General features: G+C 45.6%; 1 protein-coding gene across 1 annotated transcript in view; it reads left to right on the top strand.

The window, feature by feature from the left end:
* ACSS1 (acyl-CoA synthetase short chain family member 1) overlaps positions 1–17699 on the top strand; it is a 66858-nt gene that overhangs the window by 20343 nt on the left and 28816 nt on the right. Inside the window, exons 3-4 of the mRNA XM_065400819.1 lie at positions 10522–10721; positions 12079–12254. Coding sequence (XP_065256891.1) covers positions 10522–10721; positions 12079–12254 — 376 coding nt within the window. The remainder of the gene's footprint in view (positions 1–10521; positions 10722–12078; positions 12255–17699) is intronic.

Below are 17699 nucleotides of genomic sequence, written 5' to 3'. Positions count from 1 at the left end.
GTAGGGCCCAAAACTTATTGTAATGTTCCTAAGAACAGATGTGGGATAATTCTGCAGCACTTTGCTTATAATGACACCTGCCTTTGACAAATGCCGTGATGTTTGGGAGTATTACATTTTTAGTGTCTAAGAAAAAAAGATTTATAACCAATTACAAACTTTTACAGGTAAAAGAAAAACAGTGGCAGAGGGCAGTTGGTTAGGAACCAGAATTACCCTCCTAAAACAAAGATTTAACAAAAAGAACAGGAGTACTTGTGGCACCTTAGAGACTAACAAATTTATTAGAGCATAAGCTTTCGTGGGCTACAGCCCACTTCTTCGGATGCATAGAATGGAACATATATTGAGGAGATATATATACACATACAGAGAGCATGAACAGGTGGGAGTTGTCTTAATTGGCCTCTCAGAGTTGGTAAGACAACTCCCACCTGTTCAAGCTCTCTGTATGTGTATATATATATCTCCTCAATTTATGTTCCATTCTATGCATCCGATGAAGTGGGCTGTAGCCCACGAAAGCTTATGCTCAAATAAATTTGTTAGTCTCTAAGGTGCCACAAGTAACGCCTGTTCTTTTTGCGGATACAGACTAACACGGCTGCTACTCTGAAACCTGTCAAAGATTTAACAGGTTGCTTTTCCTTTTATTAACTTTGTACCTGGGACTCAAACCAAGACTATAATCTGTGGATCCTCAGGCAAGTACTGGCAGCCTTTAGATCCTGAATGGGGACATTGGGCTGTGTATTACATTCCCATCCATGTCCTATTTCAAAGTGGAGGAACTGGCTGGGTGGTGAATTTCCTTCAGCTCAAATCCTGCTGCTGCATGGAAAGATGGGGTCAGCATGTGAGATGTTGAGCCAGTTTGGGTTCAAAAGTTCAGGTCCCAAGAAGGTGGCTTGTGTAGCTTGTGCCTAAAGATGATTCAGACTAACAAGTTAGTGTTATAACATTCCAAACTACAGTAATGTGACTATATATGGGATCAGATTTATTAGGAAAATGATCTAAATACATTTATTTTGCAAGATACCACATCCGGAAAGAGTATTTGATGTGGTCTCTTATGTGAAAATAACTAGCCTCTTTCCTTTAGAGAACTGTAGATGATCTTGCTGTAGTTAAAGATAACACCAGAGTTACTGGGAAATGTTTCAGTAAGATAGGAGAACATTCATAGCCATGGTGAGAACACAGCCGCATGCTGATAACAGCCAGCTTTTCCAGGAGCCCTTAGCACTGGTGGCTCTGTCAGCCGTTTGTTCCAGGTATTGGGCGGTGGGTTTTGAGGACCTTGTTGCTTCTGTCTTTGGGAGGGGAAGGAATGGAAAAATGTGATTCAGGAGCTTTTAATAGAGGTACCATAGAGAGAAGAGGAAAAACGTTTGCATTCATTAGGTTATGATTTTAGCAGGAGCATTGGCTCAGATAATGACTTGCTGGCTGAGTTCAACAGTTTTCTGTGCTTTTGCCAGCAGATGTTGCTGTGATTAATAGGGCCAGCTCGGAGAGCTTGCACAGCGTTCGTCAAGCATTCAGAAGAAAAGGAAAGCAAACAATAACTTTTCAAAGAAGAAAGTGACAATTATCCCAGCACCCTGCTTCCTTCTGGCATGGTGCTTCCACACATGAAGCCTGAACCAAAGCCCTTTGAAATCAATGGAAAAACTCGGAAGTCCATTGATTTCAGTGGGCTTTAGACCAGGCCCATGGCCACGGAGCCAGCTGCAAGAGCAGTGCTGTTGCTTCTTAGCAGGCAGGAATGTGCACGTTAGCTCCCTCCTGCTAATATTCCTAATAGTGCCATGTCAAATTCAACGGAAGAATAGGCTAGCCATGCAGCACCCTGGCGGAGAGCATCAGAGTGTTGCTAGCGTGGCTCTTCAGTTATAGATTCAACTCCGACAGGGTCCATTTTTAATTTTTTTTAAATTGAATTGATTTCCCCCCAATTCCTTCACCTCTGCCAGAGACTGAACAGTGTATGTGTGGTTTAGAAGGAGCCTGAGACTAGAGACAGTGGTTGGGGTAAGAAGTTGCTTACTTCCTCTCCCAGATCGTTATTGCAGATATTAGATAAGACCAGACATAGCCCGGGTTCCTGAGGTAAGCCACTAGCGATACCCTCCCCCAAACGGACATGTAACCGTTTGTTTATGGCCAGTTAGCCATGCTGTTATCCAGGCTAGTAGCAATTCATTTTTCAAGTAACATTTTGTGAGACCGTTATTCCAGTTTTGTGCTGGTGTCAATCCTTCATTTCAACTGATTTTTCAAACTTCTTGTCTCTATTTTTCTTGCTAAAGACAAATTTTTGAAAAGAGAGTTCAGAATCTCATTCCTTTTAGGGTCATCATTAATTTTATCTCCATCTTCATGTATTAATGGACCTGTTGTCTCCCAGGTCTTCTCCTTTTTACATCGGTAAAAGCCCTTCATATTCCCCTTAGCCCGTTTTGCTAGCAGGAGTTCATTTGCCTTTGCTGTCCTTATCTTCGCTCTGCAGACTGCAACTGACTCTGTGAATTTGGTTGCCTCCCCCTTTCTCATTTCTAGTACAGGGTTTTTTTATTAACTACCGAGCTTTGAGCAGCCCTATTATGAAGCCTCATTGTCCAGCTCTTAACTCTTGGAATTGGCTTTTTCAGAGGAACTGCAGTCTGTTGTCCCATAAACTGGAGTGTCTTTAAGGGGGGTTTCCCCAGCTTTCTCTAAGATTGGTGAATATTAATGCTTCCACTTTTTACACCATACTCACTAAATGTTTGACTTTCCCCAAAATCTAACACCCTTTCTTCATAAACCCATTCTTTGATGTCCTGAATTCAAGGCGCTTGTGATCACGAGTCCCAAGCTTCCGTATTATTTTGTCACTTCCTCCATAGATCTAGACAGCTTCTCTTGCCTTCCCTCTGCATAGGAATATTTTAGATGTTTGACTGGCCGATGGAGAGTCAAATTCCCCTACAAATACACTGTCTTGCAGATGAGAAAACCTTGCGAGTTGCTCCAAGATTGTTCATTCTCCTCTGGTTCTGGTGGTTTATAGTAGATCTTACAGTGTCCCCACCACACCCTGCATTGTCAGTTATCTCCCTTGCAGTGTAAAAGTTTTTGATGTAAAACTCCACCCCCTCCCTCCCTTCTTCCTCTATAAATATCATACCCATCTGTATGGACATTTCCTTACGAGACTCTTCCTACTGGGGTTCCGTTATGCCCACTTCCTCATAACCTTCATACTTTATTTAGCTTTGGGTGGTTCTTGTTTGGTTCCCGTACTCCTGTTGTGTGCAGATGGGAAAAAGCAGCTCTGGGGTAAAAGCCACTCTCCCATATAGATGCCTCTTTCCTCTCCAGGGCTGTTGTGATGGAACTCTGGTCTGCACAGCCTGAGGGAGCAGGTTGACGTTGCCAGCAACGGAAATAGCTACTTTACTCAGCTTTTTTTCCGCCTTTAAGTCCTTTGGGGTTTACAGTGTAAGTTATTCCCCTTCCATGATTTTTCAGTCCCACAGAGGATGTCTGCTTGTGGGAAGAGGCAGGTGCTGTGTAGCCTAGGTGGGAAACACAAGACTTGCAGAAGTAGCTTCCTGCCGGACAGGGATTTTATTTAAGTTTCTTCCTTGTAGATTCCAGCTGCCCCACCTTCTAATAGCCACCTCCCCTCCAGGTCTCTTCCATCATGGACCCCACGTCCAAGTGGCTTAGCAGCCATGGGTCTGTCCTCCTCTGCTGTGCTTTTAAGGTGCAAAGGGGATGTAAAGTTAATAGGTCAATGGAAAAAAGAGCCTAAGGTTCTGTAACTGTGTCTTAATGCTTATTAACTCATTCAAGCTCAGTCACTGAGCACATAACTCAAGGTCAGACATGAGAGTTCCTGTGTGTTTCTACAAATGCTGTTCCTGAGAGCGAAGTAAATAAACAAGCATTTAAACAACTAGAGTATAACTTCTGAATTAGGGCTTTGTTTGGCATTTCTATCCAGGACAAGCAGGTAGTGTACTAAAAAGCACAGACATATTTTTATTTTCATTTTCCATTGTGGTTAAGTGGTTGTCATCCTGCTTGCTCACAACCATCTGCTTGAGACTAATTTCCTCCTGTACAGCCCAGCTGATCGGCAAAAACAATTTCTGTTTGTCTTGCTACATTTTATGTTTGATTCATTATCATAACTCTCAAGTGTTAAAGAAGATCTGAACTGTACCTGGAAGCCTGAGGTGATGTTTTGACGTAATGTTAGAGTAACAGTAAGTTGTGCCATGAGTCCTGATGATTGTGTTTATTTAAAAATTACATTGAAACAAAGACTCTGAAACCAAATGATTTGACTAAACAAACTGCACACTGGTTGCATTCTGTGTCCACATGGGCACACCTGCACACAGCACTGTATGCCTATATAGCTCTCATTTCTATGGGGCCTTTCTGCGTAGAGCAGTGGTCTCCAACCTTTTTATGCCCAAGATCACTTTTTGAATTTAAGGGCAACCCAGGATCTACCCCGCCCCTTCCCTGAGGCCCTGCCTCGCTCATCCATCCCATTTCCCCCCCACCCCCCCGTCGCTCGCTCTCCCCCACCCTCACTCACTTTCACTGGGCTGGGACTGGATTTTGGGAGGGGGTGTGGGCTCTGGGCTGGGGCCAAGAGGTTCACAGTGTGGGAGGGGGCTCTGGGCTGAGCCTGGGGCAGAGGATTGGGGTACACCAGGGGGCTCCGGGCTGGGGCAGAGTGTTGGGGTACAGGAGGGGGTGTGGGGTGCTGGCTCTGGGAGGGGGCTCAGGGCTGGTGCTTGGGGTGCAAGAGGGGGTATGGGGTGCTGGCTCTGGGAGGGGGCTCTGGGCTGGGGCAGGGGCTTGGGGTGTAGGAGGGGGTTTGGGGTGCTGACTGGGAGGGGGTTCAGGGCTGGGGCTTGGGGTGCAGGAGGGGATTTGGGGTACAGGAGGGGGTATGGGATGCTGGCTCCGGGAGGGGGCTGGAGGTTGGGGTGCAGCCTCCCGCTGGGCGACACTTACTGCGGGTGGCTCCCGGTCGGTGGCGCAGCGAGGCTAAGGCAGACTCCCTACCTGTCCCGGCCCCACGCTGCTCCTGGAAGGGGACAATGCACCACTGTGTCCCTTCTCTGCCGGCACCACCCCCTCAGCTCCCATTGGCACAGCTCCCCGTTCCTGGCCAATGGGAGCTGCGGGGGCAGTGCTTGCACGCAGGAGCAGCACGCTGAGACCCCTGCCCTCCTTCACGGGGCCACGCTGGCTGCTTCCGGGAGCAGTGTGAGGCCTTGGCATGCAGGGAGCCTGCCTTACTGGCAGCCCAGCAGCAGCACCGAAGATCACGATCGACTGGGAGAGTCCCCAGGATCGACCAGTCGATTGCGATCGACCGGTTGGTGACCACTGGCGTAGAGCATCATAAAGTGAACTATAGATAGGATTATTTATTCCTGTTATGTTACCTTGTAGAACAAGAAGTAAAAAGAATATGGGAGCTCATTGCACAGGAAGTCAATGAGGTTTAGTAAGAATATAGCAAGATTAAGGGGGGAAAAAGTTGGACATTCATATGGATAACAAGAATATTCTGAGTTAGAAAACTTATTGCTATCAAAAATATTGGAAGGGATATTAAACATGCTTTCAGATTTAAGCCAGCTGCTATTTGCAATCTCTAGCTATTAGAGATCAGGATGAGACCTAATGTAAGGGGCAGATTACCCCACATCTGCTGGTCTATACTGTTATGTTGACCACTTTTACAAGACTAGGATATATTTTTGTACAAAGTATGCCTTGTGAGGTATCATTTGAAAATTCATAATCTGCTGAACATTATTGTCCTGGTAAAATACGTGTATCAACATTGTATGTAAAGTTATAAGATTCTGCTGTGTAGCATTGTTATAACATGCTCCAACGTTAAGAAAAGCAGGCCCAAACCAGTTTTTCAGAGACAAAGACACACTGACACCCCGGCCAGGTGTTAAAGAGCTATCACTTGCTTAAGCTGCCATTCTCCAGTAACGGGAAGGTGTGAATAAGAAATTTACATTTAACCACAGGGACAGTTCAACCCTCACATTCACAAGAGACTACTCGTTGCTTGCACCCCAGTGTGGGGAGGGGTAATCCTCAAGGTGGGGGGAGGGGTATAAGAATGGAGGACACACAACACAAATGACCTCTCTCCTCCTTCATCTCTGCTCATGACATCAACGACTCTCAAATAACTGAACTAAGGGGGAGGGGTCCCAGGCTGAAAGGAGACCCAGCCTGTGAAATTTATTGCAGCATATGGTGAGATAAAACCTTTGCTTTTAAGTTCACATAGCTTGTTCAGTTAAATATTAGCTCCATTTTACTCTTTTATTTTCTTTTGTAACCAATCCTGACTTGTATGCATCATCACTTGCAATCACTTAAAATCTACCTTTCTGTAGTTAATTAACTTATCTTATTGTTTTATCTTAACCAGCGTGTTTGGACTAGTGTGGGAAACTCCATTTGGAATAACAAGGGTGGTGCATGTAGCATTTTCCTTTGATGAAATGAGGGACTTTCTATGAGCTTGCCCTGTCCAGCACACTGCTGAACAAGACGCACATTTCTGGGGGGACAAGCCTGGGATCAAGAATTTGCAGGTGTCTCCCCGTGTATAATTCATGAATGACTGATCAGAGTGCTCATGTGTTTAGCTGGGAGCGAATTTGCATGCTGAAGGCTGTGTGAGCAGGTGTAGGCTGCAACTGCACTACTGGACTGGGCTGGCATAGTCTCCATAGTATAGACCTACCCTTAGCAAGGTTGTGTGGTTCGGCCATATTAATTCATAATGCGGTGTGGTCTGTGTAGACAAGAGTGAGTTAGTTTTTGCTGGCGAGTGGAAGAGTGGCAAGGGAGAGTAGGACAGAGTCAATTTTTCTTTTTAATGGTTGGATGCAAAATATCATGAGCTTCTGTCAAAAAAATCCTGAAGCCATCCCTGGACCTAATGTGGTGATAGGGGGCACTGTGCTGCAGAGATGGGGGTGGGTGAGTTACTAGAGGGTATTTTCCTGTCTGAGTCAGTACTGACCCCAATGTACCAGTGTGGTGCTAGGGGAGATAAGATATTTTACACCCACAGACACCAAGATCCAATGAATTTCAGAACCTAGGAGAGAGTTTTCCTCACATGTGATCTCCCTGCCATGCCCCAGGGCTGTGGTGGCATCAGCAGCTTGAAGCTCCTGCTGCCTTCACGGGGCCCCAGAGCTTTCCCTACCCCTCTGGCTACTTGGCTCATGCTAGCTCCTTTACCAATACCATATCCTGGAGCAATCTGGGTTGCTCTTGGAGTTCTTCAGTCCAAGCACTAAACCATGCTTAGACCTGTTTTGTTTGTGAAACGTGACAATATCTTGCCCCATGGTGTGGCAGTTCTGGTCTGTTTTCCACAATACAGATGTTGAAGGAAATGTACGAGAAATTGCAATCTGTGAAGTGCACAGTGCTGTCTTTTTTTGTTTGTTAGAGGAACATTTCTGCCATTAACCCAATGTGTCACATGGACAAGCAGTGTGAATAGTCCATTTGTTCTTATTCAGTGCTTTTGGGTTTCTTTCTACAAGGAACTGGATTGTGGTTTTGTTCTTGTGACAATGACTCCCTGTAACACCATTCCAAATAATGTCATACTGTAATGAAATTATACATCGTAAGGAGCATGACCCAGTTGTTGATCACATTCTTGTAAAATATACTGTTCAGACTAGTCTCTCGGGCATATTTCACTCTGCCTCTGCTCTCATACATGTAAAATAAATGCAGTGTTTATCCTTGCAGCTTAGACATTGCTGAAACATCAAGTAGTTACTGCAGTTCTGCTCCAAGATGCCAAAGTTGTTTTGTTTCAGTGAACGTATGGCCTGATTTTCAGAGGTTTTGAGCAGCCAGAGCTTCCACTGAAGTAAATGAGAGCTGTGCTGCTCAGCAGCTCTGAAAATCAGGCCATTAATATGAGGAGACAAATATAGTAATAGGCATGCGGCTACTGCAATTGATGCATTGCTTAGGCCAGTGGTCTCCAAACTTTTTTGATCGCGCACCCCATCAGTAAAAATTTTTGAGCACGCACCCCCTGCCGTGCTGAAGCAAAAAAAAAAAAAAAAAGTGCTCCTGCTGCCGCGCACCCCCAAGGATCCTCTTCCGCACCCCACTTTGGAGACCACTGGCTTAGGCAACCTGGCAAAACACAAAGACACATTACTGTCCATTCTACTGCCACCTACATTGTTCCACTAACGTTATTCATAGGTTCATTCATCTATTCCAAGGCCAGAAGGGACCATTGTGATCATCTAGTCTCACCTCTTGTATAACACAGGCCAGAGAACTGCACCAAAATAATCACTAGAGCAGATCTTTTAGAAAAAATCATTCAGTCTTTTAAAAATTGTCAGTGATGGAGAATCCACCACAACCCTGGGTAAATTGTTCCACTGTTACTCACTGTCCACTCCACTGTTACTCTCACCATTAAAAATGTATTCCTTATTTCCACTCTGAATGTGTCTAGCTTCAACTTCCAGCCATTGAATCACATTAGAACTTTCTCTGGTAGATTGAAGAGCCCATTATTAAATATTTGTTCCCCAGGTAGCTCCATATAGACAGCAATCAAGTCATCCCTTAATCTTCTCTTTGTTAAGATAAACAGATTGAGCTCTTTGAGTCTGTCACTATAGGCATGTTCTCTAATCCTTTAATCATTCTCATGGCTCTTCTCTGAAGCGTCTCTACGTTAGCAGTGTGCTACCCTATACAGACAGAGGAGTTTCAACTTTTGTTTTTGTCCCAATTAAGTCTCTGCTTCCCTGAGGTGATTTTGAAAACTACTCACAGTCTGTTGTCTCTTAATGCAGTTTGGATGCTTAGGACCATATACTTAATCTGCATATGCAGCTCCCATTGACTTTATCACCAGGGCCGGCTCCAGGCACCAGGTAAGGAAGCAGGTGCTTGGGGCGGCCAATGGAAAGGGGCAGCATGTCCGGGTCTTTGGCGGCAATTCTGCGGCGAGTCGCTCTCGGAGCGAAGGACCCGCCGCCAAATTGCCACCAAAGAATGAAGCGGCATGGTGGAGCTGCCGCTGAAGTCCTGCCTATCGCGGCTTTATCTTTTTTTTGCTTCGCCGTTTGAGGCGGCAAAAAAAATGGAGCCGGCCCTGTTTATCATCAGTACAGATGCCCACCTGGATTAAAGACAGTATACAATAATGCTTTCTCTGATGACAGCATGTCCAGTGAACTTCATTGAAGGGCTGCTGTGCGCTCTCTAGAGAGATGGAGGCAGCCTGAACTGTTGCAGACCAAGGCAGCTTGTTCTGGGAGTGTCTCTCCTAAGTCACATGGCCAGGGGTTCTGCCTCTGCAGAAAATGGAAGGTGTTTGTGAGAAGAGCAGATGCTAGTGGGGACTAAATTTAGCTGCTCGGCAAACAATTGTTTTTTTAAAAAAAATCATTATCTTACCCAGATGGTGAATTGGATTGAGAAATGAGTGGGCAGCTTGGAAAAGTGAACTAGCATAAACCAAAATTCATATAAAAACATATGAGCTTGATTAAAATTCTAGTAGCTTGATGTGCAGGGGGTCAGACTAAGATGATCATGATGGTCCCTTCTGGCCTTAAAATCTGTAAGTCTAAATATGTTACCCTATCCTTAAAGATAATCTGTGTCCGTATGAACCCTGTGATCACAAGACCAATCCATTTCTTGCCTCCACATATCTCTGAATAGCCTCCTCTTCATTATTTTGTGGCTGTCTCCTCAGCTTCTCTTCTGAGTGCTGCATTGGTTATGTGCAAGTGTTGATTTTGGCTAGGAGCTGAGAAAGCTGGGAGATTGCACTGTTTACATCAAATATAAAGGAGATACAGATCTGGGCATGGACTGAGAACTGCTGGCACTTCAGCCTGTGCTATCTCACCAGCTCCCCAGTGGCCTCATATAGGGTATATGTACACTGCAAGCAAAGATGTGATTGTGGCACAGGTAGGCATACCTCTCCTGGTGTTAATCCAGATAGCACAGGTAACAATAGGAGTGAAGACAGGGTGGCATGGGCTTCAGCACAGGCTGGCTGCCCGAGTACAAGCCAGCCGGGGACCCTGGGTACCTACTCGGTGGGGTTGCTAGCCTCCGCTGAAGTCCATGCCACCACCTTTATGACTGTTATTACCTGGGCTAGCTAGATATAAAGGTAGCTTGGGTATGCCTACCCATGATACAATCACGTCTTACCATGTGGCATAGCCATCCCCAGAGAAGTTGGAAAGTATGGTGGAGAAGATTGAACTTTGTGGGACTATACAGATAAGAGCTTTGAAGGTGGATGAGCAGTTGCCCATCATGACCCTCTGGGTTCAGGTTCATACGTTTGTTCTGTGTAGACCTAAATCTTTCATTATGAGTAAATGAATGTAAAGCAGCTTGCAGGTGAAAATGACAAGAAACTCTCTTTCTATGCTGCAGGGAACTTCTGGCCATGACCTGCCGTCTTGCCAACACACTGAAGAAATATGGAGTACAAAAAGGGGACAGAGTTGCAATCTATATGCCTGTGACTCCACTGGCTGTGGCTGCCATGTTGGCTTGTGCCAGAATTGGTGCTATTCATACAGTGGTCTTTGCTGGATTCAGTGCAGAATCTTTAGCTGGGAGGATCATTGATTGTAAGTAGTTTTAAAATGATGAACAAGCATATTAGGAAAGTGCACTGCTCCTTGGAGGTTTGAGCCTTTGATCCAGATTCAACATTCAGCTTTCAAAGAAAGGCACACCCAGAATATGGCTGGCTTATTGTCATCTTACTGGGAAGTTCAGTTCTCTCCTTAGCAGAAGCATCAGAGTACTATCACTGCATTGACTCTCTGTGTTCCTGATTGGCATGAACGCCTGTGGGTTTAATAAGCTTTAAAATCACTGTAACATTCAATCAGTTTTAAATTGCTGTCAAATAATGTTTACACCGTAGGGAAAACTGAGACCTCTTGGGGGGGAAGGGGAGGCTGGTTATGTTCTCTTACAGTGAAGTGACAGTTTCCTAGTGCATTCTTGTGAAGTGCTAACTCTGCAGCGTATAATTATTTATTTGTATTTTTGAAGTGCCTAACGGCCCCAATTAAAGAGCAGGGCCCCATTGTGCTAATCACGGTATAAACATATAGAGACAGTTGCTACCCCAAAGAGCTTATAATATAATTCGATAAACCAGTGATAGACAACACAGAAACAAAGTATCGAAAGGCAGAGGTTTAATACATAACATTAGGTGCTATGATTATTACAAATACATCTTTTAAAAAGTCATCTTTCTGTATGGCTAGCACGAGGAATTAAGTCTCAGAGTATTTTGAATGGAAGGTAATCTAGGAGGGGCAAGTAAAGGTTTTGGCTTCTCTCTTATCTCTGGTAACTAGTGTAGGGGTTATGGGTAAACATTCTTTTATTATACAGCTATATATCTGCTCCATAAATAACATAGCATGAAATGTGTGTTGCAATTTGAAGTGCTATTTTGAATTGGTACAGTTGTGATATGGCTCCCAGGAAAATCCGGAAATCCTGAAAACCCCACATGAGCTAACTGGGTGCTAGAAATCCACTGGCATCTCTAAAAACAACAAACAAAACAAAGGACACTGAATTTGCTTGGGATTGGGGTTTAATGGAAGATTTGAAGGGGCTGTAATATCTACTCCATAGAAAAGGTATGAGAGCTGTGTGGAAGAAGATGGTGTTTACTCACTAAGAGACCTGATCCAGTTCCTGTTCAAATCAGTGAAAAGATTCATTGATTTTAGTAGGCTTCGGATCAGGCCCTAATTGTCCTCCTCTACCTTAGAGATTGCAAAGGCCATCCTGCCTTCAGTGTATCAGGATTACAAGGAGCGTTTGTCAGTGATGTCGGCTGTTACCGTCTGATAGAATTTCTCCATTGTAATATGCTACTTAACATCCCTATGTGTGACACAGGGTGACAGTAGTGAAAAACAAACTGATAGGTCTGCAAAATCTCTCTCTTGTTAGCTGGCTGCAAAGCTGTCATTACCTACAACCAGGGAGTCAGGGGAGGACGAGTTGTAGAGCTGAAGAAGACTGTGGATGAAGCTGTAAAGAATTGTCCAAGTGTCAAGCATGTCTTCGTGGCTCAGAGAACAGACAGCACAGTCCACATGGGTAATCGTGACATTCCTCTTGAAGAAGTATGTTGACTTTGTTAAATGTAGCCCTTTTATCTAGCTATTTCCTACAGGGTGTGATGGTTTATATCTCAGCAGGTCCCCATGCCAATTAACAAACACATTTTCAGGGAAAGTCAGAGGCAGGGCTAGAACCTGTATTATTAAAATGCCTATGTAAGGGCCCTGCTGGCAGAGCTAAGGAGAAAGTACAATCAGCTTAATCTAGAATGGACACACTTGTAAATAACTCAGACTATTCTATATTGGCCTTTGTTGCTATGTAGTCTCTGTGCATTATCCTGACAAGGAATATCTATATGGTCTGTGTATTCTCATTTTATAAATGTGGTAGATTAAAAGAATTTGAAGCAATTACGTATTTTCTTTTCTCTCCTTTTAGTATTTTAAACCTCAGTGTTTTTTTCTTTGATCTGGTTGCTACAAATGCAGACTGCTGGCTTCAGTCTGTCCTCTCTGACACATGTAACAAAGGGTATGTCTACACAGGGATAAAAAACCCATGGTTGGCCTGGATCAGCTGACTCAGGCTCCTGGGGCTTGGGCTCTGGGGCTGAAAAATTGCTGTGTAGACATTCGGACTACGGCTTGAGGGTCCCAGAGTTCAGGCTCCAGTCCGAACCTGAATGTCTACACAGCAATTATTAGCCCTGCAGCCTGAGCCCAAGTCAGCTGACCCAAGCCAGCCGCAGCTATGCCATTGGGCTTTTATCCACTGTAGACGTGTACCCTCAATCCTAAATCACCAATTTTGCTTACTCCAAGGTAGGGATGTAAATACCATAAAAAGTTAACTGTTTAAACGATTAAGAAATATTTTGTTTAAACGGTTAACCAATTAAAGGGCCAGCTGGTGTGGCTGGGGCCGATCTGGCCAGCGCGGCTGGGGCTGGAGCCACTGTGGCCGGGGCTGGTGAGTCTGGGGCTGCTCCCGGCGGGGCCGCTGGGGCCGGCCAGTTGGCTGGCCCGGGGGTTAACGGTTAAGGCGGGTTAACCGGTAAGACAAATGCTTACTGGCTAACCGGTTAATATTTTACATCCCTACTCCAAGGCTCCCTCTACCGTCCTAGACTTAACCTCCTCCCCCAGATCAGAGTAGTGGTTACGGCACCCTTCTCCTAATCTGGGCCCTAAGCAGGGCCGGCTCTAGGTTTTCTGCCGCCCCAAGCAAAACAAATTTTGGCCGCCCCCCCCCCCCCTTTTTTTGGCTTTTACACATGTTTGCATATTGGGGCAATAATCGCAGGATATAATCACACATCAGCATGTTTAGTTGACTCTGCTGCTGCAAATTTCAGAGCAGGAAGTCCAAGGAAAATCTTTAGCTCCTCTTTGAGCTGAAATAAAACAGTACAATTAGTCAAACTGATCTTGGGAGATGCATGCAGGCTGATACGAACATCTAGGTAAATCAAAACTGTTAAAACTCAGTGATCTTTCACTTGTTAAAGAACATGTGTCGCTTACTCTGAAGAAAAAAAAATAGGAAAATGGCTCATAGAAAATTAAATTGTGCCAGGAAAAAAAATCAAACTCCCCCAAGGAACAGGAAGTGAGATACTTTGTTACTATACATTGATCTGTCAATGCCACTCACGGAAAGTCTGAGCAATCAAGCTGCAGCAAACACATGATGGTTACAGATATCTAACCGATGTTGAAATTAGTGGAGTTGAAAAGTTCAGCAGCGAGTGGTTGCAGGGATGGCTGCCACACCTCTTTCTGCTGTCAGCATGTGAGAGGAGGCCAGGCTTGGAAACAAGGCTGAAATTGACCATGTGCCAAGAAGGAGAGTTGAGCAAGGAAAACCCACAGTAACGTTCAACCTTATACCGCAAAGGAAGAAAAAGTAAAAAGGGAGGGGGGAGAAGAGGAAGGCGAAGGGGTGGCTGACTGTACTGCTGAGCTGGGAGTGTGTGTGTGGACACTAGCCAGGTCCAGCCTCTGCTAGAGCCATGGAGAGCCCAGTCCTATCCTGTGTCCTTTGTCTGGGTGATGGGAATATCAGCGAGGCAAAGACCTGTCCAGAAAGGCTCTGCGGGAGAAGCGGAGCAGCAGTTAGGGCCACCGGGGAAAGCTCTGGGGGAAGCGGAGAGAAGCAAGGGCAGCCAGCAGCAGCCCGGCTCCATGGAAGGGAGCGCATCAGCTGGGGAAGAGGAGAGCGGGGGTGGGGAAAGCGCCGCGCTCCCTTTGCAAGTTCCCAGCGGTTTCAGCTCCTCCTTGTGCTTCACGTCGCCCGGGGCGGGGGACAAAGCCCCGCAGCAGGATCCCGGAGCAGCCTCCTCCTGCAGCCGGGTGGGGAAGAGCCAGCGGGAGATTAACAACAAAGTCCGAGTCTGAGGCGGGAGGAGGCGACATCGCCCGGCCGCCGCCTGGCACTTACTGTCCACAGGCTGGAGCGCAGCCCTGGAGTCCGCAGCAGCTGGTCTCGGAGGAGCCGGACCTGGTGATTGAAGTGTCCCGCCAGTGGATCCGAGCCCACAAGTCGCTGCTGGCAGCCAAGTCCCCGGACATCCTGCGGGTGAAGGGGGTGAGCTACGGGGCGCTGCGCCTGCTCATCGACAGGGCCGGCATGGGCGACGTGCGCCACGACAACCTGGCCAAGGTGGTGAGCGGCACCCGCGTGCTGCAGATGTCCTGCGCCCTGCACTGTGCGGCTGAGGCCATGCGGGCCCAGCTGCGCCTCCACAACTGCTACCAGCTGTTGTGCCACCCCTGGGAATGTGCTGCCCCAAGCAGGTGCTTGTTTTGCTGGTGCCTAGAGCCGGTCCTGGCCCGGTGTTACTTACAGTGTCTGGAGTTTCTGCTGCCTGTAGAAAGCCTTGCATTTACACACAACAGGTGTCCTAGATGTTTAACAGGCACTGACCGTACTAGTTAATTGCAATGACCAGAACAATGTCTTTCGTTGAGGGAACCAGAGCAGACTACAACAGATTCTCCCCAGTGTGGACAGGAACCTTAAATGTTGCAGCTGCATCAATTGAGAAGATGGCCCTTTGAATTCCATTCCACAGTGGACTGCAATGCCTGGTGCTTGGAAATTACCCCAAATCCTCTCTCCCTGCAACAGTGCTAAGCATCAAGGAGTAAGTGCTTCAGGAATTCCAGAATATATCGTTACTACTACAGTCGTAGCCATGCTGTGTTTGGACATGCCAGGATGGTTCTGTCAGGCTCTGTAGAACGTCATTTATCTCCCAAAACTGGACGTACTGTATGGAGCTGAAGGAATAAACAAGACACAGGAGAGGCCTTAATATATGGAAAGGACAGTGTAATTGTCCCATCTCTACTGAGAATGATTGTTTGGGAATATTTACAGTTTACATGGCCTGGGGGAGAAAGGAGTGACCATTAAAATGTGGTTTAGATGTTACACCGGGAACATGCAGCTTGATGCAGAGTAGCTGTGTCAGTTTGCCAGAAGCAATAAACAACTTTGGCACTTTTGCCACTGGAAATCCCTACTTTGCAGCTAAAAAACTACTCAGGAGTGAAAATACATGTACTGGGCCAAGTATGTCCCAGTTAAATAGGAGGTACAGCTAATAATAAACACTAGCAAGAACAAGCCTGCCTTGTTGGTCAGAAACTATCTTAGTCCATGAACCTGTATAAACTGGGGCAGTGATGTCTCCCTGAGTCTGCAGATAACCTGAAACTATTGGTCTGAGAGATGTAAACCGACCAGGCATCAGTTAATCCTGAAGCTTAATATCATCATAATTATCAGTGGTATTAAGTCTTTCCTTGTTGATCATTTTAGTAGAAACATTCAGGTACTGTGTTTATCCCACAATCCCAAACTGCCTTCCATGCAATCCAAGGTACCGAAAGCCCTAACTATTCCTTTCTCTAGTAGTTGACAAAAACTTCCAGCTTCTCTTTTTTGTGGTGTAGTTGTGTGTTTTTAATACAGAAATCTGAGACACATTGAAAATAGGGGGACAGTGTGAAAGAAATTGAACTCTGTGTTAAAATAAATGACACAGGGATACCGTACGGATCAGCAGGACTTGAACCCAGGCCTGCAGGCAACCAACATCCCCACACTGTCATTTGGTGGCAATTGTAACCTGGCTGCCCCCTGCGACCCACAGTCCACAGAGGTCGCTATGACTGCCCTGCTTCTGAACTCCTGGGATTGATGTTGGCTCTGACTTGGATTCTGATTCCCAGTCGACCCCTGGAACCTCAACACTGACCCTGATGCCTGGGATTGACCCTCAGCCTGTCTCTGACTCTGACTCCGGCTCTGACTCTTGGCTTCGGTTCCTGGCTCTCAAGGTCCTACCTACCTTTGCCCAAGATCCTGACACAGACTAAATTATTCATTTTCATATTTAATTCACTAATATTACTCCAAATTTGAACGGAACCTACGCTGCTGCATTGGAGTGTCACAGGTACCAGTTGGTTGTGCTGTAAAATTTAAGTCCATCTTGCTGTGCAGCACGTGGGAACTTTGTCTTGCCTGGTTTGGGTATATGACCGTCGGAATATGCATTGACTAAAGGTCACAATAAATACATGACATGATGAGATCTATCATTTGCCTGATGTGTAAAATTTATTTCTGACCCTATTGGGCGCTTGTTTTGGTAAGATTGATTTGTCAAATGCTTAGAAGTGACTGGAACTAGATGCAGGCTCTGAGGCATATTTGCTTGTAAATACAGGTCTCCTTACAGTGTTTAAGGAGGGAAGCAGGCTACCTGTCAGTTTTCCAGCCCCATGTGGAGTATCTGGAATATGCTCTGTGCCACAGATTTGATGCACCTGAGGAAGAGCTTGCAGTTGTAGTCCTGGCAGCCAGGCTCAGAAATGTTTTCTGAAGAATGATCATCTTCAAGTCTACTACATTTCTACGACCCTTTTGGGGAGATCTTTCAGCCATGTTAAGATCTTCACATGAGTTGTTGCAGAGTGACAAGCCATGGAAATAGTTAGAGAAGTGTGATGGTACTTCAAAAAAATGAAAACAAAAGCAAGAACAATCAATGCCTTGGGGTATTATGACACACTCCACTCCACAGAGTCTTAGATGTATCACCATAAAGAGTAGGAGTTGTGATATTGCACATGGCTGAAAATGGCAAGAAAAGATGGTTTGTCTTTATTAATTATTAATGTATTATATTTTAAATATTTTTTTACATAAAAGCAGACCCCCAAGGAACATGGCACTGGACCCGGGGCACACTCGTAACCTGGGCCCCCGTCCCATCCCACATGGATAGATGCATAGAGATAAACATACTCACGGAGATTGTATAAATAACATTTAATCAAATTCAAATGTCCACAGTTTAGTCTGAATTTATTTTTCATGGTGATGAGCTTGTGGCCTTCTGGCTGGGACCGTATCCTGGCAAAGTGTCCCCATTTCCTCCCCCCCCCTTTATTTGTGGTCTATACAGTGCCCTAACTTTGCATGGCACTTTA

The sequence above is a fragment of the Emys orbicularis genome, chromosome 3, assembly GCF_028017835.1.
Source record: "Emys orbicularis isolate rEmyOrb1 chromosome 3, rEmyOrb1.hap1, whole genome shotgun sequence".
Lineage (NCBI taxonomy): Eukaryota > Metazoa > Chordata > Testudines > Emydidae > Emys > Emys orbicularis.
Note: the sequence above shows the minus strand (reverse complement) of the source record. Positions and strands in the feature narration are given on the sequence as shown.